Raw genomic sequence first — 17,118 nt, 5'->3', positions numbered from 1 at the left:
TTAAAAAAGTCTTGATCAGAGATACCTAGTGAAGTGACGTGATGCCTAAGATTTTAAGATCCTCTGGCAAAAATGATGACACCTGGGGGAAGGTGAGACTGGCTGGTGGTTGAGCTGGGTGATGGGTATGTGGGGGTTCATCACAGTAAACTCTCTACTTCTACACATGTTTAAAATTTTTCATGATAAAAAAATTAAATGACAATTTAAAAAAAATAGGTCATGTCACAAGACTCTTCCAGGTGGTTCCCACACAAAAGTGAAGGCAGGTTTTAATATCTACCCCTAAATCTCTCTGACTCAAAATTATCATTGGCTGGAAGACCCACCATTCATTTACTAAGTGGTTTTCAGAGGGAAATAAGCATGCAACATTGAAACACACACTGATTATCACCTATATTCCACTTTCAAAGTGGTTGAAAATGCTAAAACGTGCCTCAGGACTGAGGTAATCTGGCAATTTCTTTGTGAATTGTTAGCAGGAATCGTTGCTAAGAGGGCAAGTTTGAAAATAACGGTGTGCAAGGCCCCCATTATTTAACTCATCCATCAGTTATTTGATCATCTATTTTAACCCGTTATGCTGGCATAAAGAGCATGATTTTTTGGAGAGGGGAGGTGATTAGGCCTCTACCTGCTTACCTGCTTTAGAGGAGGTGCTGGGGATTGAACCCAGGACCTTGTGCATGCTAAGCCTGTGCTCTGCCGCTGAGCTGGACCCTCCCCTCCGTTAACCCATTGAATTGGAGTTTGTGTTCATTGATTTAGCGGCTGAGGGTTTGCCTCCCTAAACCCTAAGAGGGAAAGTGTGTGCTCAACAGGTGTAAGAGTGTCAAGAGATCCTCCGGCCTCGACGTGCTCTAATCTTGTATGTTAAGGAAAGCGCTGTCAGGTTTTACACGCTCAGAGCACGGGTATCTGGGGGCCGTGGAACCAGCTAGAAGCCCTGGGGATTCCCTGAGGAGCAGCACCGCTGGCAGGACATCTTGGGGGAGAGGAAGCAGCTTAGGGGCGTAAGTCCGCCTCGCGTGGGTCTGGAGCTGGACACGCGGGCGCAGAGTTGCGGGGGGCGCGTGGACTCAGCCGGGGCGGCCCGGCTCTCCCGCTCGCTCTGGCCCGGGGTGGGGACGCGCCGCGCTGCAGCCCGCGCAGCCGCAGGAAGAAACCACGCACGCGAGTCTCGGCCCGGGGACGCCGGGGACCCCGGGGACCCGACCCCGGGCGCGCGGCCGCCGTACTTACTGTCCTCGGGCAGGCTGTTCTCGCGCTCCTCTCTCTCCATCTGCTGGCACCAGCCTTCCATGCGGTCTCGCTCCGCCTGGAGAAGCTTCAGAAACCAGTGGCCGTCCCGGTGGCACACTGACCTTTGAACGGCCTCCAGCGGGTCTTCGGTGATGGAGTCGATCCAGGGATCCGGGGGAGGCAGAATCGAAGGGTCGAAATCCGCGTCGAAGTCCTCGTCGGCCGCGCAGGCGTGGTAGTGGTTTCCTGAGCCCTGGATGCTGACGGTGGAGGTGCTGGCGTCCCGGGAGAACTGTCTGGCCACCGGGCCCGGGCACGAAGTGTCCTCTAGAGACTCCAGGGAGTTTTCCAGGTTGTCGTGGAAGTCCAGGTCGGCCTGCACTGCCGTCGTCACGCTGTTGGATCGAGTGAACCTGCGGAAGCTTGGAGGGACAGAGAGACGGTTTAGCTCAAGGACATTTCTTGAAGCAGAGCCACAGTCTACTGCTCTTCGTGAGCGTCTAAGGGGGTCGCGTCTTCGCGATCTGCGGAGGTGGCCCCTGACGCAAGCACGTGGATGGCCAGGGCTCTAAAACAGAGGACATAGGTCCCTCGTCTTTGTTCAAGACGGAATATTAGAGCACATCCAGAGGAATTTTAGAAGTGGAGCAACAGGCACAGCTATGAAAGCCAGTGTGATGTCCAGTGTCCAGCCTCCTGCCCAGGTCAGGGGCGGCTTCAACCCTGAAATTCATGTTGATGAGGGGCAGGGAAACGGCTCAGTTACCTCTCAGTCTGTGTAATTTGCTTAGAAATAGGGACGTGGGGAAGGACCGACTCATCCTGGGTCAAGACGACCGACCGTGAGTCCTGCATAACCACATTTTTCCAGGGACAGCTTCTACCTGTAAACTAAAATGTCACTAGGCTCCTCCTAAAATGAAAGCTCCTCTCCTTGGTAAGGATTCACCTGTCTCTTGGTCTTACAGGTCACCGTTATAATTTGTTACAAAGTGTTTGGGGCAAAATGGGCTCCTGGTTCTAGAGTTCTCCAGCACAATCCTTCCCTGCACCTTTAATTTCCTTCCCCCCTAGTCCTCGTACCAAAGTGATAAAAGACACCTTGTTAACAGATTCTACTGGAGCATTTTATGTGAATATCCATGGGATCAGTGTTTCTCAAATGCCTCTGGACATCTCTGCTTGACCCCTACCGCAAGGGTGAGGTGGGGGCAGGGAGTGGAGGGTGGGTGAGAGCAGAGGACCAGTGAATTCCTTCTCAGACAAGAGGCAAGGGAAGGCATGGGCCTGAGGTAATCTAACACACACCCCACAAAGCTTTGCTGGCTCCTGGAGCAGACAGGAAGCAGTGACATAAGAGGGTAAGTCCACTGAAGGCAGCATCAGGTGTCCGTTCCCCTGCTTCATACTTATTTTTTTAAGATAACTTCTTGATCTAATATTTTATTTTTTTATTGTGAAAAAATATACATTACATAAAATTTACGATTGTAACCGTTTTTAAGTGTAGGGTTCAGCAGCATTAAGCACATTCACAGTGTTGTGCCACTGCCACCAGCATCCAGCGTTAGAACTTCCTCATCTTTCCCAGCTGAAACTCGGGACCCATTAAAAACTCCCCATTCCCTCTTCCCTCCAGCCTCTGGCACTCACGGTGCCACTTGCTGTTTCTATGAATTTGACTATTTTGGGTCCCTCATGGAAGATGAATCAAGTATCTGTCCTTCCGTGACTGGCCTGTGTCACTTAGCATCATCCATATTGTGGCATGGGTCAGAATCCCTTCCTATTTAGGGCTGAATAATATCCCATTGCACTGTACACTACATTTTGTTTATTTTTTTCATCCATCAATAGACACTTGGGTCGGTTCTACCTTTTGTCTATTGTGAATAATTCTGCTCTGAACATGGGTGTACAAATATCTCTTCAAGACCCTGTTTTCAGTTCTTCTGGGTGTATACCCAGAAGGAGCATTGTTGAATTGTATGGTAATTTTGTTTTAATTTTATGAGGAATCTTTTTTGTCTCCTTAGCAGCTGTACCATTTTCTGTTCCTACCAACAATGCATGAGGTTTCCAGTTTCTCTACATCCTCGCCAACACTCATTTTCTGAGTTTTCCGATAGTAGCCATCCTGTGGGAGTGAGGTGGTGTATCTTCTTGACTGGCTCATGACGATGCCATGGTAAAGTGATTTATTGGCCGGCTGGTTTTCAATTAATGTTTCACATTCAGTAGCGCACCAAATGGTGTCCATGCAGCGTTGGATAAGCCAGATTATATGTTTTTTCCTTAACTCTTCTGGAACACTCTGTTAAAGCCAATTAGTACTAATACTCTGGTCCATCAAAAATAAAAAATGAGCAGAATATGGGTAAGTAGTTATTTTTAAGACTATAGAGACCAGAAGTCACAAAAAGGAGAGGGTACAATCATCTCAATCGGTCCATTTTTTTCCCCCCGGAGAATAAATGTCAAGGGAAAAACAGCAGCAGCACTGAACTGTGTTAATTATTAGGAAGATCAAAATTTTTTAAATGTTGCGGTTCTCGCCATGCATTTTATGAAGAGAAGCCAGCCAAAAAAAAAAGCTGGCCCATCTCACTGTTTGCTGTTTTCAAGAAGTTATTTCTGCTTGAGGTATTGTATATATGTAGTCATTTTATAAGTTCTTTAACTCTCAAACGGGCCAGAGAAAAAAATCGCATAGTGTGAAAGTCTGAAAGAATGTTCCAGACCCCTCATCCTAGCAGTGAACGGAAGAGCAATTCTGCTAACGTGGTTCTTCCAACAGCTGCCCGCTTCTTGGCTGCAGGAAGCCTTTCCCGCTTTCTCGTTCACCCGCCAAAATGCTGCATGCCATCTGCAGCCGCGCTCTCCCTCCTGCGGCACATGTGTGGACCAGATGACTCTCCTTCAACAGTTGCCATTCTGGCTGTTCTACTAACACAAAATCCCCGCTATGGAAACACCAGGCTCCCCTGTCCAAGGCCATGGTTGCCAGAGGCATAGCATTTCCAGTCTTAAAGAAGGACTAGCGCCTCATTGTTCCCACCGGAGCAAACGGGCCAGAGACGGAGCCCGAGCCGCGTCCTAAACACAATGGCCTGCTGCCCTGGTGCCTCGGCCCTCATCTGCACGCAGCTGTGCCACCGGCACTCCTGACAGACGGCCCTGGCCCTGCGTCTTCTAAAGCATCCACCTTCTTCAGAAAAACTACTTGGCAGTAGATTAGTAGAAGTTTGCAGAGTAATCACCCAGAAAGAAAGAAAAGTTAAGTAAAATTTGAAATGGTTTGGGATTAACAGCGGCGCCTTTGAACTCAGGCAGCCCTGCCCAGGCTGCACGCTCTCAGTTAAGTTCCTTAAGCAAGGGCTTTCTTCCACCCAGAGCTTTCAAAGAATGTTCTGCCCTCCAAACCGTTTTATGTCTCTCATGGGCAGAGTTCCTTCTGGGTGAAGGGCGCAATCAAGTTGTTACTGTTGTTTTAAAGTTTTGATAGAGACCCAGAAGGAGGCACTGGATTAATTTCTGTGTTTTCGAAAAGAATAGATCAGTGGCCGGTGGACAGTATAAACCTCAAAGCGAAACCCAGTGGCTTCTGTCTCCAAACCCACAATTTCCAGTCTGGAAGCTTCTTCGGTCCTTCATGCCCTAAAGGTGAAATGTGTAATAATTACAACTTCTGAAAAGGACTGGCCAGGATTCTGGCCTAAGGTGTAGAAAATCATGAAACCGAAAACTGGACCAACCAGCACGGGCCACAACACCTCGTCTGCTCCGAAGGCAAGTGGAAGGTCCCTTGGGAGCACTTGCCCCTGCTGTGGCTCTGTGCTCTTCCCGTGAAATAAGTTTATATTTCCAACGAGAGGGTTTTCTGCCCCCGTCCCACCACTTTTCTGTACATAGATGGTAAATCATGGAGGCCCTTTCTCGTCTCCCCAACCCCTGGCTGGTGGGGCTGTATTTGAACAAAATAAATTGCAAACAAAAACTAAGCACAGTGTGTAACTTTAGAAGGCACGTGCTTCGTTCCTGCGGGTTCAAATGAGACTCGAGTCACAGACTCCTCTCAGAAAGGCTCATGCAAGTCACACCCCTGACAGAGTCCCCCGGCCCCTGGTTCTCATCCTCATCGCTCCCCTCCACCAGTGGCTGCTCTCCAGGGCTAACTCTAGTTGCACAGAGAGAAATGCTAGTCCTGTGTTGTCCTTTCCTTCTTGGGACGTTTTTCACTAAGCCTGCTGTCAAGGCTGAGTATGTGTGGAGTTTGAAAACGCCCTTCTTCAAAAGTACACAGTATTGTTTTTTAATTAAATGGCACCTTTAACTGATGTTCAAAACCCAAGATGTCTCATTGTATTAAATAAAAAATAGATTAAAAAAAAAAAAAGGTGAGGGGGTGAGGAGATTGAGATTCACAATTGAAACTTCTAACAAAGAGGTTCATTCACTCTTTCTTGTCGAATCAGCTTCCTGGTTGGAGCAGAGCATGGAGGAGCCGATTCGTGATGCAACCCCTCTTCACCAGCTCAGCAGGACGGAACTCGCCTGTGCCCCACGTGGATGCCCTTAGCATCCTATCGACAGATTTTAAAACTACCTCAACACAAGCACCTGCAGGTTGATTGAAATCCTCCATGTTCATCATTCTTTTGCCTGAAGCTGTGTTCAGGCAAAGGAAAACAAAGAGGTTTTCTACAGAAAGACTCTCTCTACTCCAAATGATTGTAATGCATTTGTCAAATAAGAGAAGCGGGGCAACCTGGAGGTAATGAGAGTGGGCTTGGTACCACCTGGCCGCTTCTGTGAGGGCCCAGCATGGTGCAACACTCCTTCCAGCATCAGCCGGGCAGGTGCTGGTACCCGTGATGGGCTGTCACTATAGGAACCTTGGTTGGGAGCCTCAACAGAACACCCTTGAGTCGACTGTGCCCCAGATGGAACTGCTTTCCCTCAGCAACCAGAACATGAGGTCACTCCTTGGCTACGGAGCCCAGGTAACAAACAAAGGCCCAGGAAATCTCAGTTACAAGTCTTTCTTACTATGTTTTGGTTTAGGGTCAAGTGGAGGCTTCAGGCTTGTGAGTCAGGTGTCATTTTTCTTTCTGCAAACTGAATTCTCTTGAAAAGCATGTAAGAAAGAAGAAAGAAAGGGAGGGAGGGAGAGAAAACAAAGACAAAAGGAAGAAAGGGAAAAGAGAGAAGGAGAGAGGGAGGGGAGGCGGGGAGAGAGAAAGTGAAGGAAAGAAAGAGAAGAAAGAGGGAGAGAAAGGAAAATGTATGAGGCATATCAGGAATGATGCCAAGTTCTGGGCTTTTGAAATTTGAAATGCATGAATGCCCCACCTTTAAAACTCTGGCGTACTGGAAGGAACTATGTGGCTAGGTCATGGTATTGTTAACTTGGCAAAGAAAAGAGATTGTTTGCCAAACGTACTGTTGAGGGTGGGTGCTAGGCCATGTACTACTCCCAGGGAGCTGTGAGGAGTGGGGACTGATCCAAAATTCCTGGGTTGGCAAAGGACGGATGCTTTTGACTGCCCAAGGTCTTGCCAAGTCTGTGGTCCCTGAACTGGCTGTCAGAAGATGCTGTCTCGATTTTGGCTTTTTGCTTTCACATCCTGTTTAGTTGAAAAGGCACAAATCACTACAAGCCCAAATGTTTACATATTTAAGTCACTCACGATCAAAGGGGACCTTTTGCAGCAGCTGACATTGTGCTAAAAGAGAAAACAATGCCCCTCCCACAGTCCGTGCTGCCCAGGGATGGGGCCGTGAGCTTTCTGTGCGAAGCAAGGGAGGCTTTTAAAACGCAGAATTTTGTGGAAATAGAAGGAATTTTGGTGAAAAAAAATTAATTAGGCACTTGTCTCTCTTAATGGATTGCTGGTGCTTCAACACCTGCGACTCAGTCTGCGTGTCCACAGACCCACTGGAATGGTGGCTGCCACTCACAAGCATATTTTGATGCCACCATTTCCCCCACTTGGCATTAAGAGCGTCCTGGAGGTCTGATATTGTTGTGTAACATAGTAGAACCATCTCCTTCTCTCCTGGCCGGGGATAAGAAAGGCCAGAGGCTATTATGCGAATCACCAGAATATCCGTCTGCTGAAGACTGACTAAAGAAATAGAGACGAAAAGATCTTGGCTTTCCCTTTGTGAACACACACCTCCAAATACGCAGATCTGGCTCTAGACATTCACTGTTATCCAACTTCACCTGTTTGACAAAGGACGGGGTAGGGGTGGGGAAGCTGATGAGGAAGGAAAAGGCCAAAAAGGGACTTTCTACCCATTTACTCTAGGACAAGTTTTCTCCTCTAATTCCTTGGACGCTGAAGGTAAACTGTCCTAGCAGGAACAGTGACTCTCACTGGTACCGTCTCTGAATAAAGGTGCCAGCCAGTGAAGAAGTAGTTACTTAAGAAGAAGACACAGATGGAAATGTGAAAAACACACACACTGGGAAAATATCATTCTGGAGTTTTCTTGCCAGAAAACTGCTGTCAAACCAGTACCTTCTCTCTCTTATAACCACTAAAGACATATTGATTTGTCAATTTGACAATGTTAATAAATAACAGAAAAGGAGACAGTTTCAAAGCTTCCAGCTCTCCTTAATGCTTGCATTTGTGAAGACCAAAGACAATCGCTTTATAAATTGTTCCAAAATACAGCATGAATATCTACCTTTATGAAAGGCGGCTGAGTCGGGATGGGGACAGGAGGCCAGAACCTGTGTCCCACACACTTACCCACACTTATCTCTTGTTTCTGAACCCGAGATTATGACGGCAATATCGCAACCTGGAAAATATGGCGACAAGCAGAAAGGCAGGACCCAGGAGACTGGGACTACCCTTCAACTAAAAGTTTCCGTCTACGCGTAATGCTACCTTAAAATTGAGGGAAGAGCTGGAATGTTGAATCAGAAAAACGTATACGTAGAAGAGGTTATTGGTGTTAATTATACCCAGCTCTCAAATTAAAAAAGTTTTTTTTGGTGGGGGAGGTAATTAAAAGACTGATACAATTAATAATCCTCTAGCCAGAAAAAAAAAAAAAAAAGAGGAGACATATTACCAATATCCAAAATTAGAGAGGGGACATCACTACAGAGTCTATAGATATTAAAATGATATCAAAGGAATATTATGAATAACTTTTTACCAATAAATTGGATAACATGAAATAGACAAATTCCTTGAAAGACACAAAGCACCAAGGCTCAAGCAGGAAAAAAAATCAATGACCTGAATAGCCCTGAGTCTATTACAGACATTGAATTTGTCGTTTAAAACTTTCCCACAAAGTCAACTCCAGATCCAGTTTCACTAGTTAATTCAATTAAATATTTAATGAAAAGAATTCTGCCAATTCTACACAAACACTTTCAGAAAATTAAAGAGGGAAAAAATACCTCCCAACTCCTGTGAGGCTAGCATTACTCTGAGACCAAAGACAACGGAGACGTTATAAGAAAGCTGCACAGTAGCCCTGTGAATATAGATACAAAAGTATGAACTAAGCCTTGATCTTGGACTTCTCAGCCTCTAGGACTAAATTTTGCTTTTGCTTTGTTTTCTTCTCTTATTCTCTTCGTCCTTCACAGTTTTTCTCAAAACAAACAAACAAAAAAGTCCTTTGACTGCCACTTAGTTTCAGACGGTCTCAAATACAGATGTGTGTATTTTTCACCACCTTTAATCAAAAGCCAATAATGTGGATACTCAACAGGGGAAGAAAGGGGAAGCCAGTTATGGTCCACCCATATTCTTGAACACTGAGTAAGCATTAAAAGAAGTATTTGCCATGAGTTTTTAATAATGAGAAAGTTTTTGTTGTAACACTAGTTGATTTTTTAAATATTACTGTAGGTTATACACAGGATGATTTCAACAACTTTCAAGACATTCATGGAAAAAACATGGGTAAAAATATACCCCTTTATTAGTGCATGATTAATGGAAGGGATTATGGCAAATTTTATCTTCTTTCTGTAATTTATAAATTTCATTATGTATAAATACTATCTTACTTTTTAATTGTTAATTAGATTATTTAATAATACACAATTATTATAGGAAACTTAGAAAACAGTAAGTTATCTCTCTTACCTATCTATACACGCATATAATCATGGTTTTTTCAATTGCTCCGAAATCCATCAGAGAGTTATCAGTTGCCAACATGCTGCTGCTGTATCTTGTCCTCCAAGTAAATCTGCGTGCTATTTTTATAATGAAAAGAAGAATGTTCTTCCTCTTTGTGTCCACTGTTAAGAGTCTCAGAGTCACTAGTGGGCTAAGGTAAGAAAGTCTAGGTTGAACTACTGCTGAAATACAATTGTTCCTTGGGAAGAAAGGGAGGATCCCTTAGCTACCTCGCCTTAGCCAGTAGAAAGGGTTGGTTTACTAGATTTGCTATTTCTCAGCTTCAAAGGCAAGAAGACCACATGCAAATTCCCGGGGAGCCGCCAAAAGGATGGGCGAGACTGGGGCAGGGAGCTCGAGGCCCTGGGGTGGGGCAGCAGCTGAGGCGAGCGTTCCTGGGGGAGGAGCCGGCAAGACTGGCCCGCTTCACTTAGGATCTGTCCTGCATAGCAGCAAAAATGTGCCACACGGAGCCTATCGAAGGATCCCACGAGACGAGCTGGGAAACAGGAACTGGGGACAGAGAACTAATGTTTGATGGAGAGGAGGGGTGTCTTCATTGGCGTAAGAAAGCAACCTTGCTTCGAAACCATATGCATTTGTTGTCCCTGGCTTGATGCTGCTGTGGCATTTAAATTAGTGACCTTCAGACAGCATTCCTCTGTGCACAGTCCGCACCAGGAGGCAGCTCTGGAGAAGGGACCTGCCACATCCACCACCGATGGCTTTTTCAGGATGTGACAGCTGCTTGCAGGAAGACTGGTACCCCTCCATTCCCATTCCTTTTCTTGGAGTTGATGGGTTATCCAGGGCATTTTAGTTTTTTATTAACGAGCTATTAACTTTTCCTTTTGTTTGGAGAGGGAACACAGAAGAGCACCCTGAATTTACCAGTCTCCCTCTTAATACACGAACCCGCCAGATGGACTTTGCTATGTTAGATCTGGTTCCTAAACTGTGATGGTTCCAGAAGGTGACAATGAATCCCTTGGCCTCTTATAAAGTCTTTTCATCTTCCTCTCTCTGCTCTGTCTCTTGCTTTCTCTGGCTCTGTTTACTTTCTTTTTCTCACTTTTTGTTAGATTAATGTTGTTTATCAGTCTGTTTATTTGGGGAAGGAAGAGATGGATGGTAACGGCAATCTTGTCTCTATCGCTAGAAAATTAAAAAAAAAATCCTCCAGCTGTCCTTAGGAAGTCTTGTCTGCCCAATTTTATGTTTTAAGATCCTATCTAAATGAATAGCACCAGCAAAATTATAAAAATAATTATAATTAGAGACAGAAGATACAAGCAATCTTGGCCTGACAGTGGATCTCTTTTGGAAAGGTTGAAAACAATCCTTAACATCAATTTTAGTTGCTTGTTTACTTTATAGCGGTTAGCTACAAAGTGATCTTTGAAGATGGGTATGTTTTGGAAGGTTAATCACCAAAATTGGGTCTGCCAGCCTTTTGCGGGGATGAATTTAAAATAAATTACTCAGTTTACTAAAGAACTAAGCATCCTACAAACTTCAGTAATTTATTAAATGTTCAACTTTTTAACAACAGGATAAAAGTAGCTCATTTGAAGTGTGGGGGTTGCTCTTAGGTATGTCCAAATAATGTAATATTTATCATTCCTGTAGATAGACCTGTGTCAGGGTTATTACTTTGATATATAGAGTAGTTGACTGCAGGGGAAACGTTTGAAGTAAATTTGAAAACATTAAGATGGTATTATCTTATTTTTTTTAAAAGATAACATTCTCTTTGAGGGGGGGTAATTAGGTGTATTTATTTATTATTATTTTTAATGGAGGGACTGGGGATTGAACCCAGGACCTCATGCATGCTAGGCATGCACTCTACCACTGAGCTATATCCTCCCCTCAATATTCTCTTATTGCTTTCTTGGGACATCAATATTTAGAGAGATTCTATTTAGGTACCTAATAGAATAGGAAACACTTATATAGTGCTCCTATGTGTCAAGTATTACTAAAAGTTTTATTAATTAAACAAGGGTTTATTTACTCCTCTCTCCCTCCAAACACTTTTTTACTGTCTCTATAGTTCTGGCTTTTCCAGAATGTTGTATAGTTGGAATCATACAGTCTGTAGCCCTTTTAGAACGGCTTCTTTTACTTAGTAACATACATTCAAGTTTCCTCCATGTCTTTTTGTAGCTTGATAGCTTATTTCCTTTTTAACACTGAATAAAATTCCATTATCTGGATGTACCACAGTTGATTTATCCATTTGCCTACTAAAGGACATCTTGGTTGCTTCCAAGTTTCGGCAACTAGGAATAAAGCTGCTGCGAACATCTGTGTGTGTGTTTTTGCGTGGACTTAAGCTTTAACTCCTTTGGGTCAACACCAAGGAGCGCAGCTTCTGGATCGTATGGTAGGAGAATGTCTAGTTTTGTAAGAAACCACCAAACTGTCTTTGAAAGCAGCTGTACCATTTTGCATCCCCACCAAAAATAAATGACAGTTAACGATGCTCCACATTCCGGGCAGCATTTGATGCTGTCACCGTTTTAGATTTTTGCTCATTTTGTGTGAGTAGCGGTATCTCATTGTTTCAATTGGCAGTTCCCAAATGACATATGACGTCGAGCATCTTTCCATGTATTTACTTGCCAGCTGCATCATCTTTGGTGAGGTGTATGTTAAGGTCATTTAGCCTTTTCTTAATCAGGTTGTTCATTTTTTTGTTGTTGAGTTTTAAGAGTTCTTTGTGTATTTTGCATAACAGTTCTTTATGAGATATGGCTTTGCAGGTATTTTCTTTCAATATGTGGCTTGTCTTCTCATTGTTGTGACATTGTCTTTTGCAGAAGTTTTCAGTTTTAATGAAATCCATCTTACCAATGATTTTTTTCATGGATCATGCCTTTGGCATTATATCTAAAAAGTCATCTCTATACCCAAGGTTACCTAGATTCTTCTTTGTTACCTTCAAGGAGTGTTATAGTTTTGTTTTTTACACTTAGGTCTGTGATCCATTTTGAGTTAATTTTTGTGAAGGGTATACAGTCTGTGTAGGTGCATATTTTGCATGTGAATGTCCAAGTGTTTCAACACCATTTGCTGGAAAGACCATCTTTTCTTCATTGTATTGTCTTTGCTCCTTTGTCCAAGATCAGTGGACTATTTTATGGGGTCTATTTCTGGGCTGTCTGTTTTGTTCCATTGATCTATTTGTTTAGTCTTTCACCAGCACCGCGTTGTTTTAATCGCCGTAGCATTATAGGAAGTGTAGACGTTGGGAGTGTTAGTCTGACTTTTCTTCTTCTTCAAAATTGTGTTAGCTATGCTGAGTCTTTTCTATCATCATGTAAACTTTAGAATCAATTTGTTAATATTCAAAAAATAACTTTCTGGGGTTTTGATTGGGATTACATTGAATCTATAAACCAAGTTAGCATTTGCTGTTTTCAGTTTCACTGATCTCTGCTCTAATTTTTATTGTTTCTTTTCTTCTGCTTACTTTGGATTTAATCGCTTTTCTTTTTTCTAGTTTGGTAAGGTGGAAACCTAGGTAATTGACTTTAGATCTTTCTTCCTTTCTAATATGTGTATTCAATACTATAAATTCCCCTCTAAGTACTATTTTTGCTGCATTCCACAGGTTTTGAGAAGTTCTATATTCATTCAGTTTAAAGTATTTTAGACTTTTTATGGAGAGATCATCTTTGTCATTTGGAAATGTGTTGTTTAACCTCCAAGTATTTTGGGGGAATTTCCAGCCATCTTTCTGTTATTGATTTCCAGTTTAATTCCAGTGTGGTCTGAGAGTAGACATTGTATAATTTTTATTCTTTAAAATTTATCAAGGTATGTTTCATAGCCCAGAATATGGTCAATTTTGGTGAACGTTCCATGTGAATTTAAGAAGAAAGTGTAATCTGCTGTTGTTAGATGAAGTAGCTGAGAGATGCTGATTATACCCAGCGGACTGATGGTGCTGTTGAGTTCATTTATGTCTTTACTGATTTTTGGCTTTCTGGATCTGTCCATTTTTGACAGAGGGGGGTTGAACTCTTCCACCATTGTAGTGGCTTCATCTATTTTTCCTTGGAATTCTATCAGTTTTTGCCTCATGTATTTTGATACTCTTGTTAGGCACATAAACATTAAGGATTGCTATGTCTTTCTGGAGAACTGGCCCATTTATCATTATGTAATAGTGCTCTTTATCTCTGATAACTTTCCTTACTCTGAAATGTGCTCTGTCTGAAATTAACATAGCCATTCCTGCTTTCTTTTGATTAGTGTTATATGCTGTTATCTTTCTCCATTCCCTTACTTTTAATCTGTATGTGTCTTTATATTTAACATGGGTTTCTCGTAAAAACATATAGTTGGGTAATGTTCTTTATCCGCTCTGACAACCTCTGTCTTCTAACTGGGGTATTTAGACCATTGACTTTTACCATGATTATTGATATAGTTGGATTAGCATCTCCCATATTTGCTGCTGTTTTCTATTTGTTGCCCATATCCTTTGTTCCTACTTTTGTCTCCCACACATTACCCTCTTCTCTTGGCCTATGAGTTATACTTCCTTTTTAAAATCTTTTTAGTGGTTGCCCTGGAGTTCACACTATTCATGTTACAGCTAATCCAAGTTCATTTTCAAATAAAGCTATACCACTTCAGGAGTGGTACAAATACCTTATAATAATTGAATAGCCCTAATTCTTACCTCTCATCTTTTGTATTATTGCTGTTTCTCAATTCACTTATACTCAAACGTTTAATATATTCATGTATATTGTTCCCATTATTATTTCAAATGTTAGATCCATTGAGAATAAGATAAATAAATGTTTTGATTTTATCTTCACTTATTCTTTCTCTGATGCTCTTTTTTCATGTTGATCCGAGTTTCTGACCAATATCGCTTTCCTTCTCTTTGAAGAACTTCTTTTAACATTTCTCACAAGTTGGGTCTACTGGCTACAAATGCCCTCAGTTTTTGTTTGTCTGAGGAAGTATTTTTCCCTTCTCTTTTGAAGGATAATTTCACAGAGGATAGTATTCTAGGTTGGTGTTTGTTTGTTTGTTTTTCTCTCTCAAATACTAAACATTTCACTCTATTCTTACTTGCCTGGTTCCTGAGAAAAAGTCACATGTAATTCTTATGTTTGCCCTTCAATAGGAAAGCTGTCTCTCCTTTCAAGATTTTTCTTTGGTTTTCTTTGACTATGACATGCCTAGTGTATTCCATTGGGCATTTATCCTGCTCGGTCTTCTATGAGCTTCCTGGATCTGTGGTTTGGTGTCTGACATTAATCTGGGGGCAATTCTCAGTCACTGTATCTTCAAATATTGCTTTTGTTCCTTCCTCTTTCTTTTCCTCCTGCTACTCTCATTGTACATATGTTATGCCTTCTATAATTGTCCTACAGGTTTTGGATATTCTGTTCTTTTTTTTCCAGGTTTTTTTTTTCTTAGCTTCCAGGTGTGGAAGTTCTATTGTTATATTCTTAAGCTCAGAGATTCCTTCCTCAGCCATGGCTCATCTGCTAATGAGCCCCTCAAATACATTCTTCATTTCTGGTACTGTTTTAGATCCCTAGCATTTTCTCCTTTATTCTTTTTTAGAATTTCCATCTCTCTGCTTACGTTATTCATCTATTTTTGTATGCTTTCTATGTTTTCCATTAAGGTCCTTAACATTTTAATCATAGTTTAAAAAATTCCCGATCTGGTACTGCCAGCATTCTTGTCATAGATGACTCTGGGTCGGATGCTTGTTCCATGTCTTCGAGCTGTGTTTTTACCTTTCAGTGTGCCTCGTGAGTTATTGCCGAAAGATGGACATGATGTCTGGGTAAAGGGGACTGTGGTGAGTAGGGGTTTAGTACATGTGGTGGTGAGGTGGTGGGGAGGGAAGCATTCTGTGGTCCCTGATTAGGTCTCAGTCTTTCAGTGAGTCTGTACCTTTGGACTGTGAACTTCAAGTGTTTCTCAGTTTCTCCCCGTGTGGGACAGAAGAGCTAAAGGGGCCTGGGATTGGGTATTTCCCTTCTGTCTGGTAGGCTAGGCTCTGATTAAAAACCCAGCAGATGAAGCTCTGGTAGGCAGACTGTGTTAAGAATAGGATGCTCTGGCATATTTCAGAATAGTTCCTTCCCCTCTCTCTCTGCCAGAAATACAGGGGAATTTTTCTCTGATATTCCCTGTGAGGACCTGGTAGAGCTTCTGCAGGGAAAACTCATGGAAGTGTGGAGACTCCCTTTAACTGGGCCCCCCTAAAAATTACAGCTCTCAGGCTCGTCCTCACTGAGTGGCCAGCTCAGTTTTTCAACCCTGGTGCTGGGTCCCTTGGGGGTTTCTCTTGGGGGTGTCTGCTCCAGGAAGTTGTGGTTCTCTGTGTCTGCCTGTCTATCCAGTATGGGGGGCAGTGATTTGCCCTGTGACCTCACTTCTCTGACTGACGTAAGAAAAGTTGCTGATTTTTCGGTTTGAACAGCTTTTTACTTGTTGTTAAAGACAGAGGAGTGACTTCTAAGCTCCCTACCTGCAGGGCCAGAGTCAGGACGATCTCCTTTTTACACATAAAGAAACCAAGGCACAAAGATATTTAGTAGTTTGATCAAGGCCAACCAGCCAGTACAGGGGCAGAGCCAGGATTTGAATCTAGGAGCGTTGGCCCAAGAGTCTGTGCTCTTAACCAAGACATCACTGAGGAAAATAAGGTGGGTTGGTGGGGGTACCACTATCAGTAAAATACAGTGCCATCCATCATGGTCCTCATAGTTTGGCTGGGAAACTCACATACCTCTCTGGATGAGATCCTCACTTGTAAAATAAATGTGCTGATCTCAGAAGTCCCTTCCAACTTCTGGATTCTGTGATCTTCTCAAATGCTAAATTTCCCACTTCTAGATACTAAGACTCTAAAGTAAGCTTATGTTGAAGAGCAATCTAAAGAAACCGGTGATTCGGGATGACGACGTGGAATCTTCTCTTCTTCCTACTCCTCATTCATTCATCGCTCACCAAACACATACTCAACATGAAACACTATTAAGTTCTAGAAATAAAGACAGGAATAAGTCCTCTTCTCTTAAAAAGTCTCTGGTCTAAAATAGGAAGGCGTTTTGAAGAGGAATAATTTGGCCGTACAACAGCGCTTCACACAGTGGTTTGCACGTGTGCACATGACGGCTTCTTCCACCGTCAGGACGGGGAAATCCCCCTCCTCTCCTCTTGTGTTCTTGTGTCTGGGCCAGTAATACAACTGACACAAGACAGATTAACAAGAGAAAAAGCAGCGCATTTAATTTGTGTGCACAGAGGTCTCATAGAGACGGGACCTGAGAAGTGGCCAAAGCAGGTAGCGTTTATGCTTCTTAGACAAAGAAGCAATAAATTTGGGAGGAATTGACAGGACAAGGAAACTTAGGCGTGGGTGGTTAATTAGTAAGGGATTCAAGCAAACTTTGGGCTTGGGGAGTAAGTTAGTAAAGAAGTAACAAGTGTACAGGCTTCCTAGCCCTGAATTCCCTGCCTCTGGTGATAAGGATGCCCGCCTACCCCGCAGTACAAGGAGGGCACTTTTCTTTTGGGAGATTTATTTCCTGCTTTCAGGGAGAAGGAAAGGAGGGTAAAAGTGTCCCTCTTGCATTGACTGTTCCTTAAATAATTTTAATTCAAAGCAATCGACATGCCACTGAGGCATCTTTTGGGCCCCAGTACTACTATTCTAGCT

The 17,118-nt window shown here is 43.0% G+C and overlaps 1 protein-coding gene across 5 annotated transcripts in view; it reads right to left on the bottom strand.

Moving 5' to 3' along the window:
• Window positions 1-17,118, bottom strand: part of DLGAP1 (DLG associated protein 1) — a 989,257-nt gene that overhangs the window by 20,028 nt on the left and 952,111 nt on the right. For all 5 annotated transcript variants that reach the window (XM_032467518.1, XM_032467519.1, XM_032467521.1 and 2 more), the window contains one exon: window positions 1,246-1,667. In XM_032467518.1, the coding sequence (XP_032323409.1) occupies window positions 1,246-1,667 (422 nt within the window). The remainder of the gene's footprint in view (window positions 1-1,245; window positions 1,668-17,118) is intronic.

This window comes from Camelus ferus, chromosome 24 (genome assembly GCF_009834535.1).
Source record: "Camelus ferus isolate YT-003-E chromosome 24, BCGSAC_Cfer_1.0, whole genome shotgun sequence".
NCBI classification, from domain to species: Eukaryota; Metazoa; Chordata; class Mammalia; order Artiodactyla; family Camelidae; genus Camelus; species Camelus ferus.
Note: the sequence above shows the minus strand (reverse complement) of the source record. Positions and strands in the feature narration are given on the sequence as shown.